General features: G+C 47.4%; 1 protein-coding gene across 1 annotated transcript in view; it reads right to left on the bottom strand.

Annotated features, from left to right (window-relative positions):
* Positions 1-15,504, bottom strand: part of SOAT2 (sterol O-acyltransferase 2) — a 138,125-nt gene extending 122,621 nt beyond the window's left edge. The window contains exon 1 of the mRNA XM_063952088.1: positions 15,109-15,504. Within this exon, the coding sequence (XP_063808158.1) occupies positions 15,109-15,187 (79 nt within the window). The 5' untranslated portion in view covers positions 15,188-15,504. The remainder of the gene's footprint in view (positions 1-15,108) is intronic.
* Between the last annotated feature and the right edge of the window lie 3,762 nt (positions 15,505-19,266).

Genomic DNA, 19,266 nt, shown 5'->3' with positions numbered 1-19,266 from the left:
CACCCTCAGATCCCGGTCTAAGATCTACTGCTTACAAACAAATAGGAGCGGGGAAAATAGCGGGGTGATTATACTTATATTTTAAAGCTCCTATTGTGGTGTACTATTTTTAACCTCTGAGCGCCTTGTGTATGCGTGCTTTTCTACTTCTATATATCGTTTTAAGTGTTTCTTTGGATGTACACTCTATCACGCATATTTAGGCTGCACCTCTGGTTTTAATTGCGCACATTTTTTCCCTACCTTCTTGCCCACACTTCACCAATTTATCACTTTCCTGTGGCCAATTAGCTCTGAGCAGCTGCTATAATACAGGAAGGCCCGGAGGAGGGAATTTGCCAGTGCACCGTCTTTCACAGTATCTGTGAAGCTAGTTCTCTGTGCTTCTGCAGTGTCTCCAGTGTCAGGTTCTTGTTACAGCAAATTACCCAAGTCTCCTGATATTGCCTTACGCAGACTGCCGACTCTGTTCCCGTGTCCTACCCAGCTACCTGTTCCGGACGCCGCAGTAACCAGCCTTCGGAATTCCTCCTTTAAAGTACTGGGTCGCGGTTCCGGTATCCGCAGCCACCCGCTAACCTACAGTCATATCTCTATTCAACTGTCTTTGACGAACCTTGTTAAACTACTCCAAGTAATAAATGTGCAAGACCTTCATCCGTCCCGCTCGTTTGTTATTCAGAGATCCAAGTGCACCAGAATCATCTTCCTCAAATCTGGATCCACAAGAATCCTCAGACGTGACAGGGGATAGCTGAGATTGGCGACCGGTGGGGGGAGCTGGCGGCGGTGGGGGAGATGCTGCAGGGAGAGAGGTGCCTGGCCGGGGGACGGCCAGGCAAGGTACCTCTCATCCCCGTAGCCCGTCGCACCGCCCCGCCTCCTCACCTCAATCTGACTTGTTATCAAGTCGGATTGAGTTTGTCGGAAAGGGGGACAAAATCTGTTGGATTTGGCCCCATTTCCGACAGAAACACGCGGATCGGCGGCTATTCCGCCGATCCACGTCTTTTCCGACAAGTCGGGAATTCCCAACTTGTCAGAAAAAAACTGCCTCTAATGAATAGGTCAGAACCCCTTCCGACCTATTTCTGTCGGAAGTAGCCATCTTTCCGACGAGACAGCAGCTTCCAACAGTTATTGATTACAACTTCCAACAGTTATTGATTCCAACAGTTATTGATTACACCCCTTAGAGGCCAATTTGCTAAACAGCGGCTTTTCAAACCCGGGTCCAGGTGCAGCATGACTGCGCCAAAGTAAATAACCCGGGTCGATCAACCCGGCATTTCAACCCGGGTTAAAAGAAGGGTTAAACACGGGTCGTTGTGCAGTGTGTAAGCCTCTGACCTAGGATATTTAACCCAGGTCTCAGGGAAAGATGTCCCTCCTTTTATTTCCTTTGAAACCTCATCAATGTGAGCCAGAAAAGACCATTTGAAATCACCAGGAGCGGATCTAGGCACGGGCACGCAGGGCGCGGATGCAGTCACCCCGCAGGCGCCTGCCGCCCACCCGCCGCCGGCATCCGCATCCCGCTCTCTGCTCCCCGGCTACAGCAGGCGTCGTGGGCTGTCAGACACTGGAGGTCATAACTAACCTCTAGTGTCTGTGCGGCGCTGCTACCATAGAGAGGAGCGGGCGGCCAAAGACGGAGGGCAGCGGCAGCAGCGATCTGGAGCAGGAGCGGGGCTGGTAAGTATTGTTTTTTTTTTATGTGTGTGTTTGTGAGCGGCGCTACTACAGGGGGCACAGCTACAGGGGGCACAGCTACTAGGGGCACAACTACCGGGGGCACAACTACAGGGGGGCACAGATACAGGGGTCACAGCTACATGGGGCACAACTACTGGGGGCACAGCTACAGGGGGCACAGATACTGGGGGCACAGATACTGGAGGCACAGCTACAGGAGGCACAGCTACAGGAGGCACAGCTACAGGGGGCACAACTACTGGAGGCACAGCTACAGAGGGCACAGCTACAGAGGGCACAGCTACTGAGGGCACAGCTACAGGGGTCACATCTACAGGGGGCACAACTACTGAGGGAACAACTATAGGGGACACAACTACAGTGGGCACATCTACTGGGGGCACAACTAGTGGAGGCACAGCTACAGGGGGCACAGCTAAAGGGGGCACAGATACTGGGGGCACAGATACTGGAGGCACAGCTACAGGAGGCACAGCTACAGGGGGCACAACTACTGGAGGCACAGCTACTGAGGGCACAGCTACAGGGGTCACATCTACAGGGGTCACATCTACAGGGGGCACAGCTACTGAGGGAACAACTACAGGGGACACAACTACAGTGGGCACATCTACTGGGGGCACAGCTACAGGGGGCACAACTAGTGGAGGCACAGCTACAGGGGGCACAGCTACTTAGGGCACAGCTACAGGGGTCACAGCTACAGGGGGCACGCACAACTACAGTGGGCACAACTACTGGGTGCAAATCTACTGGGGGCTTAACTGTGGCTACACCCCTTCCCTATGAAAACATGCCCCGATTTTTTGCTGCGCATAAACTCTGTTTTCGCTGTGTGTGTTGGGGGGGGAAAGGGGGGTGCCAAAGGAAAACTTTCGCCCTGGGCGCCACAAGGTCTAGAACAGACCCTGTGAATCACCTCACAGTGTCTAACATGGGTGACCCGGGTACAGTGTATAAGGCACCAATTTGGGATTAACCTGGGAATAACCCAGGTCGAAACTGCAATGTGAAAGGGTCTGAGACTGCTCGGACCCGGGTCGGACCCAGGTTTAAAAGCTGGGTCAGTACTGGGTTTGCAATCTGAAAGCAGTATTAGTAAATAAACCTTTTCATCTTTACAAAGGGATAGTATTCTCACAGTAAAGATCAGTACATCTTGGAGTAGTATTGCTTCAGCGATGGATGAGATGACCTTGGATTCGGGCCCATTTTAGAATGTTTGTGGTCACATCCAGCAATATACAAGGACTATACTTTTTACATGCTATTGTATAGCTTAAGAAAATATCAGCTCAATCTGGTTTGGACTGGTTAGATAAGAGGACATTATTTTCTGTAGTGAATATATAGTATGCATTAGCGTTTTATAAGAAGATTCTTTATACTCCTATACTGTAGAGGTTTCACTGTATTTTTTTATCGCAATTTTTTTTTTTTATAAGTATTAACTTTACATCCTTCTTTCTATTTATCAGGAAAACAACCACCAACATCCCAACCTCTTTTACACAACTGCCAAGTATCCCTAATTTGTATTTTTGTCTATTAAATCTAATCGATGGATGCTCCGATGGTTGGGGGTTTTCATGCAAATTTACAGCCTTTTTGCCTTTAGTACATCTCTCATTTGCAAAGTTGATGAAAAATCTCTGAAAAAGCAATGCTTAGTAAATCTACACCATGTGTAAAAACTGATACCCCTTTCACACTGCCAAAAATAACCCAGGTTGTTGCACGGGTTTGTGCAGTGTGAAAGAGCCCAGGGGAAATATCCTGGTATTTCAACCCTGGCAGCAAGCAGGGTTGAACAAGAGTTTAACCTGGGTCGTTGTGCGGTGTGAATGGGTTGCCTGGTCGATGCGACCTGCCACCTGTTCACTGTATAGGAACAGGTTGCTCTAGGAGAACACCTGATCTCCAAGCGCCGCCTCCGCACGCGTCACCATTGACGTCACCAACCCGGACTGGAGATGCCAGTTTGAAAGGGGTCTCAAGCGGTTTGCACCCAGGAAGCACCCGTGCACAAGTCCCGTGTGCGACCTGCTTGATGCAAAACATTTCATGCCCGTAAGATGCTGTGGGGCAGATGTACAGTAGTAAGCACTGGAGATAGACAAGGTGGAGAGAGATAAAGTACTGGCTGCGTTTGAAAAATGGCAGTTAGGAGCTGATTGGCTGGTACTTTATCTCTCTCCAAGACGTACTACATCTGCCTCTGTGTGTCTTCCTGCATTGACTGGTAATGCCTAGTACTGGTGATGGAAATTTCATGGGGGACCCCATGCTCTTTCCCTCTCTAATACCCCTTTCACACTTCCAATGCCGGATCCCACCCGGGAATTGGAAGCGGGTCCTTCCCGGGTGGGATCCGGCATTGGCAGCTGCTGCAGGCTTCCCCGACCCGGCAATAAGCCGGTCGAGTTGCCATAGCAGCGGGAGGAAGGGGGGGGCGGAGCTGGCGGCGCAGGTGGAGGAGGCGCTGGGAGATGAGCTCATCTTTGCGCCGCCTCTCCCTATCTAGTAAACGGGTCCCGGGTCGCATCGACATGGGAGCCCGTTTACGCAGCCACTGACCCGGTATTCAACCCGGGTATAACACTGCTTTATACCCGGGTTGAATTGCCGGGTCAGGCGACCCGCGTTTTCGGCAATGCCCCTTTCACACCGCACGCAGACCCGTGTCGACCCGGCAATATGCCGGGTCAATGCCGGGTTATTTGTGCGGTATGAAAGGGGTATAATTTTACATTAGAGATGGAGGAAAGAATCTCTATTTATCAACATGTGTAAACACGCTGGAATGCTGGCGATATGTGGACTCATAGCTCTACGCACATTGCCTTGGCAAGTCAACCGCCAAATCCCTGCCTATTATATTCACCTAGCTGGAGGCCAAAATCAACCGGAATTCCACCAAGATGTCTGTACTATTGCATTCCAGTTTCTGTCTGTTGTATATCTGCCCTAAGACATTCTCTAACAGAATGATCTAAACTGGTCTTTCTTAAAGACCTTTTGACCCTGTTGACCTTTTGACTGTCAACCATTTCACCCTGTCGACCTTTTGACTGTCGACCTAATCACTGTCTATCTTTTTAATGTCTATCTTCTGTTTCAGAACCTCTCAGCTCTGAGCCTCATAGCATCTCCATGGGGTAAATTTACTAAGATGGGAGTTCTATTTAAGATGTGATGTTGCCCATAGCAACCAATCAGATTCCAGGTATTATCTTCAAGAAGGTTCTAGATAAATGAGAAGTAGAATCTGATTGGTTGATATGGGCAACATCCCATCTTAAATAGAACTCCCATCTTAGTAAATTTACCCCCATGCACCTATGATAGCTACACCCTTATATTTTTTTCCATACACTGGTGTTTTTAGGTCATATCCCGAAAATAATATTTGATAAATATACCCGTATGTACCATGCACTAATACAGCATTAAAAGCCAGAGAAAAAAATCAGTTATGTGTATTTCAATTAAAAAGGACTCTTAACATTACATAATTGACATTAATGCACAACATACTTATTCTTCCCTGGAGATTAGGAAGGTAGGAAAACGCAGTGTGACTTGATTATGCAGTGGGAGATACAAAATGGGTCTGGCAGTTGCGTTAACAAGCCCCGCCCCTCACTACGCACCAAGCCCCGCCCCTCACTACGCACCCTGTGGCAGGAGTGTGATGATTATGCCGCTGTTCCCAAGTGCCAGTTCAAATGGTAGTGTGTACGAGATCACTGCAACCAATAGGAAACCTCTCTACCAGCTTTTATTAGCATTTTACACTAGTGGGTAAAATACTGTACATGCTAACTGGATGGAGAACAATAGGTTTTTACATAATCACATGTGATGTATTAATATGAACAATTATGATGTTGTTTGTTTTGCAGACTTAAAAGTAAACCTCCCCCAAACAGTAAACAAGTCATATTTAATAAGTTTATATTAGTAATGTAGCATTTGCTGTACTTAGGACCCTATTCAGGTTCAGTTGCAGAATCTGCTACTAAGTAGGATCGCATGCTGGGGCCACCCAGCGTTTCCATCGCATTCTAATTGTGATCGTGTCGCGCTGAACTTGATTTTAAGGATGCCACCCTGCATACAACATCTTTAAACTGTCCGACCACGCCTCCATTGTTCGTACTTGGCCCCCGCAACGGCCCCACCCCCTTCCCCGACAGCCACCACTGTCAATCACAGTGCAATTGCATCCTTCAGGGATCATTGACGACCACTCCCACCCCGCTCACGTCCTGTTCCGTCAGCTGCCATCTGGCAGACGGTATAGCTTGAGGCTGGCGAGAACAGCTAGACACAGGAACAGTTTCTTCCCCCAAGCAACTATGGAGGTCATTCCGAGTTGATCGCTCGCTAGCTACTTTATGCAGCCGCGCGAACGCATAGTCGCCGCCCACTGTAGAGTGTATTTTAGCTTTGCAAGTGTGCGAACGACTGTGCAGCCGAGCAGTACAAAAACAGTTTGTGCAGTTTCTGAGTAGGTCTGAACTTACTCAGCCGCTGCGATCACTTCAGCCTGTTCGGTCCCGGAATTGACGTCAGACACTCACCCTGCAAATGGCTGGACACGCCTGCGTTTTTCCAACCACTCCCTGAAAACGGTCAGTTGACACCCATAAACACCTTCTTCTTGTCAATCTTCTTGCGATCGGCTGTGCGAACGGATTCTTCGTTAAATCAATCGCCCAGCAACGATCCGCTTTGTACCCGTACGAAGCGCCTGCGCATTGCAGTGCATGCGCAGTAGTGACCTGATCGTTGCGCTGCGTAAAACGGCAGCATGCGATCAGGTCGGAATGACCCCTATCTTGGTTAACTCGACAACTGCCTAGCCCATTTCAATGTTATACACGTAACATGTTCTAAAGCATCTGTCATGCTTCTATTCCCTATGTTATGTCATGTGTTGTATCTTGTCTGAGAGCTATGGTCATCGGAAACAAATTCCTTGTGTATTATGTACTGATATACTTGGCAATAAACTGATTCTGATTACACTGTGTAGGTCCACGCATGTGCATTGCGGCCGCTGCGCATGCGCGGATTGGCGAAAAAATGCCCGTTTGCGATTTTTGCTAATCAGAGATCCAAGCTGAATGCAGTCCTTTGTGTTTTGTAGGATAGTGGGAAGCAGGCCGGCAACATCTGACTAGCCTGAAAGCCATCCACAACGAGGCTCACCGCGCATCTGACCTGATAGAGAAACTACAGTGAGGAAACAGCTCATTATTGAATAGCAGAAGCTGGAGAGTGGCATTTACTATTTACAGTATAACACAGACAATGATTTATAGGCTGCTCACTGAATGCTGCCATTTTATACACTCACCTGGATAAGTAAATAGAATGTTGCAGTCATGTAGTCATATAAAACTGGGTGTTACTGCATTAAGCATTAGCAAAGATTTCAGCTGTCTATAAAGTCATAGTTTATCCATATTTAGTATCCACGCTCAGAATGTCGGGGGGGTTTTTCACTTACGGTTTGAGACCAACATCATCCGCCATAAGAGTGAGGTAGTGTACAGTATAAACAAGCCCTTGGCATAAAAGTGTGTCAAAGTTGCCAATGATATAAGTAGTTTCTAAGTACATGTTGCTGCGGAACCAATCACAAGTCACGCACTGTTTTGCTGGATCGTGGAACACACTAACATTCCCACAGAGTTACATTTCCTGATGCTGAACATACTCTTATAAGTATTTTAAGTATTTTAAGTATCTTTTAAGGGGTATATTTACTAAAACTTCTAAAACTGAAAAGTGGTGATGTTGCCCATAGCAACCAATCAGATTCTGTCTACCATTTTCTAGGATGTTATAGAGAAATGATAGACAGAATCTGATTGGTTGCCATGAGCAACATCAATACTTTGCATTTTTAGAAGCTTTAGTAAATTTACCCTTAGGAACTCATAATACTCCATAATTATTCACTTATCCCAGGGTCAAATCTGGAACGGTATATGGGCGAGATTCAAATGTTTTTCCACCGGCAGCCACTAGATGGACCCCAAATGGAGCTATTCAATTGTAGCTCCATTCACACACGATGGCTGCCGGCATCATGCGCGAACAGTGACCCGTTTGGGCACCCAGCACTTTGGTCGGGTTCAGCGGCTTAAAGTGACTAAACCTGACCTCTATGGGCACGATCAGCGTAAAAAAGAGATACAATTGAATATTGCCCACGCAATCTCTCATCATTTTAGACAGTTTGGGCGCGATAATCAATTGAATATCGCCCTATGAATTAGAAATTATTAGTAAATATGGTTTTCTGTTTGTTTTCATAAGCAGTAGGTAACTGTCCAACACTATTTTCTATTCTCTTATTGGTCTCATTGAACAAGTAATTCTAACATCGTAGGTGTGTATGAACATAATTGCGAAAGCTGCAGTGTATACACAGGAATGCCGCAACTTTACGAGAGAATTGAAAAAAGTATTCTCCTTGTCACAGCAATAGGAGCCAAGAACCCTGAGGGTAATTCAGGGTTGTCAACGCCATCCCTCAGGTATTCCCAACATGTTTTCAGGATGTCTTTAATCATGCACAAATTTAGTGACCCATTTATCAGTGAGTGATAACAATATTTCTCTAACGTCCTAGTGGATGCTGGGGACTCCGTCAGGACCATGGGGAATAGCGGCTCCGCAGGAGACAGGGCACAAAAGCAAGCTTTTAGGATCAAATGGTGTGTACTGGCTCCTCCCCCCATGACCCTCCTCCAAGCCTCAGTTAGGTTTTTGTGCCCGTCCGAGCAGGGTGCAATCTAGGTGGCTCTCCTAAAGAGCTGCTTAGAAAAAGTTTTTAGGTTTTTTATTTTCAGTGAGTCCTGCTGGCAACAGGCTCACTGCATCGAGGGACTTAGGGGAGAGATTTTCAACTGACCTGCGTGCAGGATGGATTGGAGTCTTAGGCTACTGGACATAGCTCCAGAGGGAGTCGGAACACAGGTCACCCTGGGGTTCGTCCCGGAGCCGCGCCGCCGATCCCCCTTACAGATGCTGAAGATCGAGGGTCCGGAAACAGGCGGCAGAAGGCTCTTCAGTCTTCATGAAGGTAGCGCACAGCACTGCAGCTGTGCGCCATTGTTGCTACACACTTCACACTGACCAGTCACGGAGGGTGCAGGGCGCTGCTGGGGGCGCCCTGGGCAGCAATATTTAATACCTTTTATGGCAAAGGAATACATCACATATAGCCATTGAGGCTATATGTATGTATTTAACCCAGGCCAGATATCTCAAAACCCGGGAGAAAAGCCCGCCGAAAAGGGGGCGGGGCTTATTCTCCTCAGCACACAGCGCCATTTTCCTGCTCAGCTCCGCTGTGAGGAAGGCTCCCAGGACTCTCCCCTGCACTGCACTACAGAAACAGGGTAACAAAGAGAAGGGGGGCATATTTTGGCGATATTTATATATTTAAAGCGCATATAACAGAAACAACACCTTTTAGGGTTGTTTATATACATTTTATAGCGCTTTTGGTGTGTGCTGGCAAACTCTCCCTCTGTCTCCCCAAAGGGCTAGTGGGGTCCTGTCTTCGATAAGAGCATTCCCTGTGTGTCTGCTGTGTGTCGGTACGTGTGTGTCGACATGTATGAGGACGATGTTGGTATGGAGGCGGAGCAATTGCCGGTAATGGTGATGTCACCCCCTAGGGAGTCGACACCGGAATGGATGGCTTTAATTATGGAATTACGTGATAATGTTAGTACATTACAAAAGTCAGTTGACGAAATGAGACGGCCGGAAAACCAGTTGGTACCTGCTCAGGCGTCTCAGACACCGTCAGGGGCTGTAAAACGTCCCTTACCTCAGTCAGTCGACACAGGTACCGACACAGATGAATCTAGTGTCGACGGTGAAGAAACAAACGTATTTTCCAATAGGGCCACACGTTATATGATCACGGCAATGAAGGAGGCTTTGCAGATCTCTGATACTGCATGTACCTCAAAAAGGGGTATTATGTGGGGGGTGAAAAAACTACCTGTAGCTTTTCCAGAATCAGAGGAATTGAATGACGTGTGTGATGAAGCGTGGGTTAACCCCGATAGAAAACTGCTAATTTCAAAGAAGTTATTGGCATTATACCCTTTCCCACCAGAGGTTAGGGCGCGCTGGGAAACACCCCCTAGGGTGGATAAAGCGCTCACACGTTTATCAAAACAAGTGGCGTTGCCGTCTCCTGATACGGCCGCCCTCAAGGATCCAGCAGATAGGAGGCTGGAAACTACACTGAAGAGTATTTACACACATACTGGTGTTATACTCCGACCAGCAATAGCCTCAGCCTGGATGTGCAGTGCTGGGGTAGTGTGGTTGGATTACCTGACTGAAAATATTGATACCCTGGATAGGGACAGTATTTTATTGACTTTAGAGCAATTAAAGGATGCGTTTCTTTATATGCGAGATGCTCAGAGGGATATTTGCACTCTGGCATCGAGAGTAAATGCGATGTCCATATCTGCCAGAAGAAGTTTATGGACGCGACAGTGGTCAGGTGATGCGGATTCCAAAAGGCATATGGAAGTATTGCCATATAAAGGAGAGGAATTATTTGGGGTCGGTCTATCGGATCTGGTGGCCACGGCAACTGCCGGCAAATCCACTTTTTTACCTCAGACCCCCTCCCAACAGAAAAAGACACCGTCTTTTCAGCCGCAGTCCTTTCGCTCCTATAAAAACAAGCGGGCAAAAGGACAGTCTTATCTGCCCCGAGGCAGAGGAAAGGGTAAGAGAGGGCAGCAAGCAGCCCCTGCCCAGGAACAGAAGCCCGCCCCGGGTTCTACAAAGCCATCAGCATGACGCTGGGGCTTTACTAGCGGACTCAGGAGCGGTGGGGGGTCGACTAAAGATTTTCAGCAATCAGTGGGCTCGCTCACAGGTGGACCCGTGGATCCTGCAGATAGTATCTCAGGGTTACATGTTGGAATTCGAAAGGTCTCCCCCTCGCCGGTTCCTAAAGTCTGCTTTACCAACGTCACCCTTAGAAAGGGCGACGGTATTGGAAGCCATTCACAAGCTGTATTCTCAGCAGGTGATAATCAAGGTACCCCTCCTACAACAGGGAAAGGGGTATTATTCCACACTATTTGTGGTACCGAAGCCGGACGGTTCGGTAAGACCTATTCTAAATCTGAAATCCTTGAACCTGTACATACAGAAATTCAAGTTCAAGATGGAGTCACTAAGAGCAGTGATAGCGAATCTGGAAGAAGGGGACTTCATGGTGTCCCTGGACATAAAAGATGCTTATCTGCATGTCCCAATTTACCCCTCACACCAAGGGTATCTCAGGTTCGTGATACAAGACTGTCATTATCAGTTTCAAACGCTGCCGTTTGGTTTGTCCACGGCACCTCGGGTCTTTACCAAGGTAATGACCGAAATGATGGTTCTTCTACGAAGAAAAGGCGTATTAATGATCCCTTACTTGGACGATCTCCTGATAAGGGCAAGGTCCAGAGAACAGCTGGAAGTCGGGGTAGCACTAACCCAAGTAGTGCTTCAACAACACGGGTGGATTCTGAATCTTCCAAAATCTCAATTGACACCGACAACTCGTCTGCTGTTCCTGGGAATGATTCTGGACACTGTTCAGAAAAAGGTGTTTCTCCCGGAGGAGAAAGCAAGGGAGTTATCCGAACTTGTCAGGAACCTCCTAAAACCAGGAAATGTGTCAGTACATCAATGCACAAGAGTCCTGGGAAAGATGGTGGCTTCTTACGAAGCAATTCCATTCGGCAGATTCCACGCACGAATATTTCAGTGGGATCTGCTGGACAAATGGTCCGGATCGCATCTGCACATGCATCAGCGGATAACACTGTCACCAAGAACAAGGTTGTCTCTCCTGTGGTGGTTGCAGAGTGCCCATCTGTTAGAGGGCCGCAGGTTCGGCATACAGGACTGGGTCCTGGTGACTACGGATGCCAGCCTACGAGGCTGGGGAGCAGTCACACAGGGAAGAAACTTCCAGGGTGTATGGTCAAACCTGGAGACGTCTCTTCATATAAATATACTGGAGCTAAGAGCGATCTACAATGCTCTAAGCCTGGCGAAACGCTGCTTCAGGGTCAGCCGGTGTTGATCCAGTCGGACAACATCACGGCAGTCGCCCACGTAAACAGACAAGGCGGCACGAGAAGCAGAAGAGCAATGACAGAAGCTGCAAGGATTCTTCGCTGGGCGGAAAATCATGTCATAGCACTGTCAGCAGTGTTCATCCCGGGAGTGGACAACTGGGAAGCAGACTTCCTCAGCAGACACGACCTTCACCCGGGAGAGTGGGGACTTCATCCGGAAGTTTTCCACATGATTGTGAACCATTGGGAAAAACCAAAGGTGGACATGATGGCGTCTCGCCTCAACAAAAAACTGGACAGATATTGCGCCAGGTCAAGAGACCCTCAGGCAATAGCTGTGGACGCTCTGGTAACACCGTGGGTGTACCAGTCAGTGTATGTGTTCCCTCCTCTGCCTCTCATACCAAAGGTACTGAGAATTATACGGAAAAGGGGAGTAAGAACAATACTAGTGGCTCCGGATTGGCCAAGAAGAACTTGGTACCCGGAACTTCAGGAGATGCTCACGGAAGATCCGTGGCCTCTACCTCTAAGAAGGGATCTGCTTCAGCAGGGACCTTGTATGTTCCAAGACTTACCGCGACTGCGTTTGACGGCATGGCGGTTGAACGCCGGATTCTAAAAGAAAAGGGCATTCCAGAGGAAGTTATTCCTACCTTGATTAAAGCTAGGAAGGAAGTGACCGCACAACATTATCACCGCATTTGGAGAAAATGTGTTGCGTGGTGTGAAGCCAAGAAGGCCCCAACGGAAGAATTTCAATTGGGTCGATTCCTACATTTCCTGCAGGCAGGATTGTCTATGGGCCTAAAATGGGGGTCTATTAAAGTTCAAATTTCGGCCTTATCAATCTTCTTCCAGAAAGAATTGGCTTCAGTGCCTGAAGTACAAACTTTTGTCAAGGGTGTACTACATATACAGCCCCCAATTGTGCCTCCAGTGGCACCGTGGGATCTAAACGTAGTTTTGGATTTTCTCAAATCTCATTGGTTTGAGCCTCTCAGATCGGTAGATTTGAAGTATCTTACATGGAAAGTAACCATGCTACTGGCCCTGGCTTCAGCCAGGAGAGTTTCAGAGTTGGCGGCTTTATCGTACAAAAGCCCATATCTGATTTTCCATTCGGACAGGGCAGAACTGCGGACACGTCCTCATTTTCTCCCTAAGGTGGTTTCGGCTTTTCACTTGAACCAGCCTATTGTGGTGCCTGCGGCTACTAGCGACTTGGAGGACTCCAAGTTACTGGACGTTGTCAGAGCATTGAAAATATATATTTCAAGGACAGCTGGAGTCAGAAAATCTGACTCGTTGTTTATCTTGTATGCACCCAACAAGATGGGTGCTCCTGCGTCTAAGCAGACGATTGCTCGTTGGATCTGTAGCACAATCCAACTTGCACATTCTGTGGCAGGCCTGCCACAGCCTAAAACTGTTAAAGCCCACTCCACAAGGAAGGTGGGCTCATCTTGGGCGGCTGCCCGAGGGGTCTCGGCATTACAACTTTGCCGAGCAGCTACGTGGTCAGGGGAGAACACGTTTGTAAAATTTTACAAATTTGATACTCTGGTTAAAGAGGACTTGGAGTTCTCTCATTCGGTGCTGCAGAGTCATCCGCACTCTCCCGCCCGTTTGGGAGCTTTGGTATAATCCCCATGGTCCTGACGGAGTCCCCAGCATCCACTAGGACGTTAGAGAAAATAAGAATTTACTTACCGATAATTCTATTTCTCATAGTCCGTAGTGGATGCTGGGCGCCCATCCCAAGTGCGGATTGTCTGCAATACTTGTACATAGTTATTGTTACAAAAATCGGGTTATTATTGTTGTGAGCCATCTTTTTTTAGAGGCTACTTCTTTGTTATCATACTGTTAACTGGGTTCAGATCACAAGTTGTACGGTGTGATTGGTGTGGCTGGTATGAGTCTTACCCGGGATTCAAGATCCTTCCTTATTGTGTACGCTCGTCCGGGCACAGTACCTAACTGAGGCTTGGAGGAGGGTCATGGGGGGAGGAGCCAGTACACACCATGTGATCCTAAAAGCTTGCTTTTGTGCCCTGTCTCCTGCGGAGCCGCTATTCCCCATGGTCCTGACGGAGTCCCCAGCATCCACTACGGACTATGAGAAATAGAATTATCGGTAAGTAAATTCTTATTATTGCATCGCTGTGCACACTATACCATCTGCAGTTTGTTGGCAGGATATATCCTTACATGCTCAATGTAATTACACCATGTCATCTGTCACATTGTCCCATCTGATGTACAGCAAGATCGGCCAATATATTGTATAGTGTGTACCCAGCTTCAGTCCTGAGTGAAGGCACATACCTAGAAAATGTCCTTCTTAAAGTGGACCATATATTATTTCTAAGCCTGAGAATGCCTTAAGGCTATTTCCACATGGCCTTATTCTGGTGTGCAGAGGAAATACACTCATCTCAAAATATCTCCCTATCCGACCTCTCCGCTCTACACAAGATCTACGTCTCTCATCCACACGCATTACTTGTTCACACTCAAAATTACAGGACTTTATCCGGGCTTCACCCACTCTGTGGAATGCCCTCCCACGCACAATAAGACTCACCTCTAGTCTCCAAACCTTTAAACGTTCCCTGAAAACTCACCTCTTCAGACATGCCTATCAAATTCCAGACCACCCACATAATCTTCAGTGATTCCCTATCTAATTACATGCTCTCTGTACAGTATACATAACATCACATATTTTGTCTTTCTTTACTCTCACACCCTCCTGACACTTGGCCAACATTGCGGGGTATCATCATACAACCCATTAAGAACCTAGCAATCTGGTGGACCATTATGCAATAGGTAGCATCTATCCTTGTGTATCAATGCCTATTTCCCTATAGATTGTAAGCTTGCGAGCAGGGCCTTCCTACCTCTATGTCTGTCTGTTTTTACCCAGTTTTGTTCTATTACTGTTGTTCTAATTGTAAAGCACAACGGAATATGCTGCGCTATATAAGAAACTGTTAATAAATAAATAAATAAATAAATACAGCAGGTGGGTGAGTGATAATTAATGTTATTTCTCCCATTTCTTCAGACACTACTGCTCCTTCCATGCTCAATAAAAGCTCAATAAAAGCACCTGTGATGATGTAGCCTAATGGGGATGCCTTGTAAGCCAAAAGTACCATCATCACAAATACACAGAAATTGCCTATTACGTTGTCTGTCCCACAAGTAGGCATTAGTCACACACTAACACGTGCTTGGTAATTACCATTTTGGTCTTGGTCTGTCTTGAGATTTTTCTTTCTCTGACGCACTTTGGCTTGTTTTGTCTCTTCGGTAGGTGCCATGGTGTTTCACTGCAGGGATGGCACACACGGAAACACTTTCATAGTGGGCAAAGGAGCCCTGTATCCCCTGTCACTGATGTGTGTCGGGAACTACTTGTCCTGTTATGTCTCCTCCCAAACAGTGAAGATTTTGACTAAGCTAAAGCCTACTTTTTATTACTGACAACTCAGGTATCCAATATAACCTTTGGAATTAAAAGGAACTTTGGCCCATTTATCCAAATTATCTGATTGAAAGATGTATGTTAGCTTCTTGCTGGTGTTAAAATCTTTAACTTATCTGATCACTAGTGAGATTTCACTATATGAGCTTATGCTATCAGACTCCACTTTCTAACCCAGTTACATAACATGAACATTGTGAAATAGTGAGTAAACTAGAGGAATAATTGAAAAGGATTTAGCAAAACTTTGTGTTTTTAAATTCCATGCAAGCCTGCAAATTAATGTAGGTACAATATGAATTGCCAACAATCTCTTGCCCTTGGCCGTCACACAGCATTTCAGGGTACACATTAATTTGTGTACAAATAGTACAACTATATGGCCCATAGCTAATGATTGCTAAATAAAGACCCGACCTGACCTTTTGGAGTCTGGATTGACCTGCCTGTTCTGATTTTCATGAATGACCCCTTTTTTTGAGGACAGCTGATATATTCAGTAGATCATTTTTTTGGAGGCTGTTTTGAATAACCCCCCCCCAAAAAAAAACATAAAAAAAAAATGGAACATCTATTTTTTTGTTTTTCTATATATTTTTTCTGTTACTTTATTTTATTTTTATATCTGCTATATGGCTTCCCAGAAGAAGCATGTCACATGCCATAGACGGCGTTCACCACGCTTACCCCTGCGTGCCTGCTGGTCTGTGTTGCGGCCTCCGCCTTCATTGGTCCACGGGCTCCGGCGCCTGGCTGGCGCGGCTCCCGGCGGTTCTCCGGGGCAGGGGCGCCGCCATGACACTCGGCATCACGTGGGCGGGGAGCAGGTGACGTCATCAGACTGTTCCACCAATCCAGCGGAGGCGGGAGATTCAAAGGCAGCCACCGGGCAGCGCCTCGGCGCCTGAGTATCGTCTTTTACCCTGAAGTGGATGCCAGTGCTTCTGTCCTCGGTGGATCTCTCTGCAGCATACCACAGTGTCTCTGGCATTTCCAGGTGTCATTTGTTGCACAGCTTCCAGCGTTCCCAGCCGCTGCTGGGTTCCACTGCGCTCTAGTCACCAGTGCTTCTTGGAGTCAGCGTGGGCTGCAGGTTAAACGTCGCTCTCAAGTTATACAAGTCCTCAGTGTCTTTAACCCTCACTCTCAAGTTATACAAGTCCTTAGTGTCTTTAACCCTCGCTCTCAAGGTATACAAGTCTTCAGTGTCTTTAACCCACGCTCTCAAGTTCTTCAAACCATCAGTGTCTTTAACCACCGCTCTCAAGTTCTTCAAATCATCAGTCTTTAACCACCGCTCTCAAGTTCTTCAAATCATCAGTGTCTTTCACCACCGCTCTCAAGTTCTTCAAATCATCAGTGTCTTTAACCACCGCTCTCAAGTTCTTCAAATCATCAGTGTCTTTAACCACCGCTCTTAAGTTCTTCAAATCATCAGTGTCTTTCACCACCGCTCTCAAGTTCTTCAAATCATCAGTGTCTTTCACCACCGCTCTCAAGTTCTTCAAATCATGAGTGTGTTTAACCACCACTCTCAAGTTCTTCAAATCATCAGTGTCTTTAACCACCGCTCTCAAGTTCTTCAAATCATCAGTGTCTTTAACCACCGCTCTCAAGTTCTTCAAATTATCAGAGTCTTAACCACCGCTCTCAAGTTATTCTAATCATCAGTGTCTTTTAACCACCGCTCTCAAGTTCTTCAGTCACCAGTATCTTTTACCGTCACTCACAAGTACTTCCTGGACATTTCTCTATACACTCCTTCTCTATTATGTGACATTGTGTTGCTCTCTTCCTGCAATAAAGTCCTTTAATATTTTCACCAAGCTTTTCTGCCAGAGTTCTGTATGAGGAAGACCTATATCAAGCCATCCCTGTTCCGACCCAACTGTGGTTCCTCTCCCCTACCATCGGGAGAACCCCCGAGTTCACAACACCCCCAACCTAGGTCAGTGACAGTATACTCAGGCCTCATGGACCCGGGAGATCGGAGCCCAGAGGCAAGTACCATCCAGGACTTGATTTCTCGAGTACAAAGTCAGGAAGCAGCACAGGGCCAGGTGATGCATTATCTCCAGGAATTATCTGGTCGGCTGGATCAAATTCAGACTTCTCTGGCCTCAGTAGTACCGGCCCCAGCTCCAGTACCCGCTCCAGTGGTTGTCTCTAGTAATATTCCATCCTCCTCTGGAACCAGGTCACGCCTTCAGCTCCCTACTCCTTCTCGCTATAATGGGAATCCAAAGAATTGCCATGGTTTTCTCAATCAGTGCGAGGTACATTTTGAACTGCTTTCACATAACTTCCCTACTGATCTGTCCAAGGTGGCATACATTATTTCTTTGCTCGAGGGTTCAGCGTTGGATTGGGTGTCTCCGTTATGGGAGCGATCTGATCCATTGGTTTCTAGTTACACCAATTTCATTACGTCATTCCGGAGGATCTTTGATGAGCCCGGCAGGGCGATCGCTGCCTCTGCAGACTTGCTTCGTGTCCGACAAGGCTCTCGTTCAGTGGGACAGTATGTGATTAATTTTCAGACCATAGCCTCAGAACTGCGCTGGAATAATGATGCCCTTCGGGCTGCCTTTTGGAACGGGCTCTCCGATCGTCTAAAGGACGAGTTGGTCACTAGAGATTTGCCGGATTCTTTGGAACAGTTGATCTCGCTCTGTGTAAAGGTAGACTTTCGCATGCAGGAACGAGGTGGCGAACGTAGTCGGTCAGATCGATCAAGGGTCCGATCTCTTCCGTCTAAGCAAACGATTATTCCAAGTCCTGATGAACCCATGCAGATTAATCGATCCCGGCTGTCCCCAGAAGAACGTCAGCGTCGTCATGAGGGTAGACTCTGCCTCTACTGTGGAGCCGCGGATCACTTTCTCAAGTTTTGCAAGTCTCGCCCGGGAAACGGGCAGTCCTAGCTTGTTCCGGAGGAGTCGAGCTAGGAGTTTCTTCTAAACCTTCTCCGCCAGTGGACTGTTTACTCTCCGTGTCTCTGTTCTCCGAGTCAATAGCCAAACCCGTTAAGGCTCTGCTGGACTCAGGGGCTGCAGGGAATTTTATTTCCCCTACCTGTGCCCAGGATCTGGGTTGTAAGCTACGGTCGGTTGAATGACCTATTACGTTGACTGCTATCAACGGTACCCAAATTTCTAACGGTCTGATTTCAAGTTGTACAGTACCAATCAAACTGCAAGTGGGAGCTCTGCATCAAGAACACCTAGAGTTCCTAGTGATTCGGGAGATGCCCCACGATCTGGTTCTTGGCCTTCCTTGGCTTAAACTTCACAACCCTCACGTCGACTGGAGTTCGACACAAATAACATCTTGGAGTTCTTTTTGTCATTCAAATTGTCTCACCCCAGTCTATCTGCTCCGTGTATCTTCCAAGTCAGATGAAGGGCTCATTCCGGAGGCCTATCGGGAGTTTTCTGACATGTTCTCGGAGCAAGCGGCCGATCTACTACCACCACATAGACCCTGGGACTGTCCCATTGAGCTCATTCCGGGGGAAATGCCACCTCGGGGTCGCACTTATCCCTTATCATTGCCAGAGACCCAAGCTATGTCGGACTATATCAAGTCTAATCTACAGAAAGGATTAATTCGCCCCTCTACTTCTCCGGCGGGGGCGGGTTTCTTTTTTGTGAAGAAGAAGGACGGAGGGCTGAGACCATGTATTGACTATCGTGGTCTAAATGATGTCACCATTAAGAACAAGTATCCTTTGCCGCTCATTACGGAGCTTTTTGATAGAGTTCGCGGAGCCCGAGTTTTCACCAAGCTTGATTTAAGGGGAGCTTATAATTTGATACTTATCCGACAGGGGGACGAATGGAAGACGGCCTTCAATACCAGGGACAGGCATTACGAGTATCTGGTAATGCCGTTTGGATACAGCAACGCCCCTGC

The sequence above is a fragment of the Pseudophryne corroboree genome, chromosome 2 (genome assembly GCF_028390025.1).
Source record: "Pseudophryne corroboree isolate aPseCor3 chromosome 2, aPseCor3.hap2, whole genome shotgun sequence".
Lineage (NCBI taxonomy): Eukaryota > Metazoa > Chordata > Amphibia > Anura > Myobatrachidae > Pseudophryne > Pseudophryne corroboree.
The sequence above is the reverse complement of the archived record's forward strand: the minus strand, read 5'-3'. Positions and strand labels throughout refer to the sequence as shown.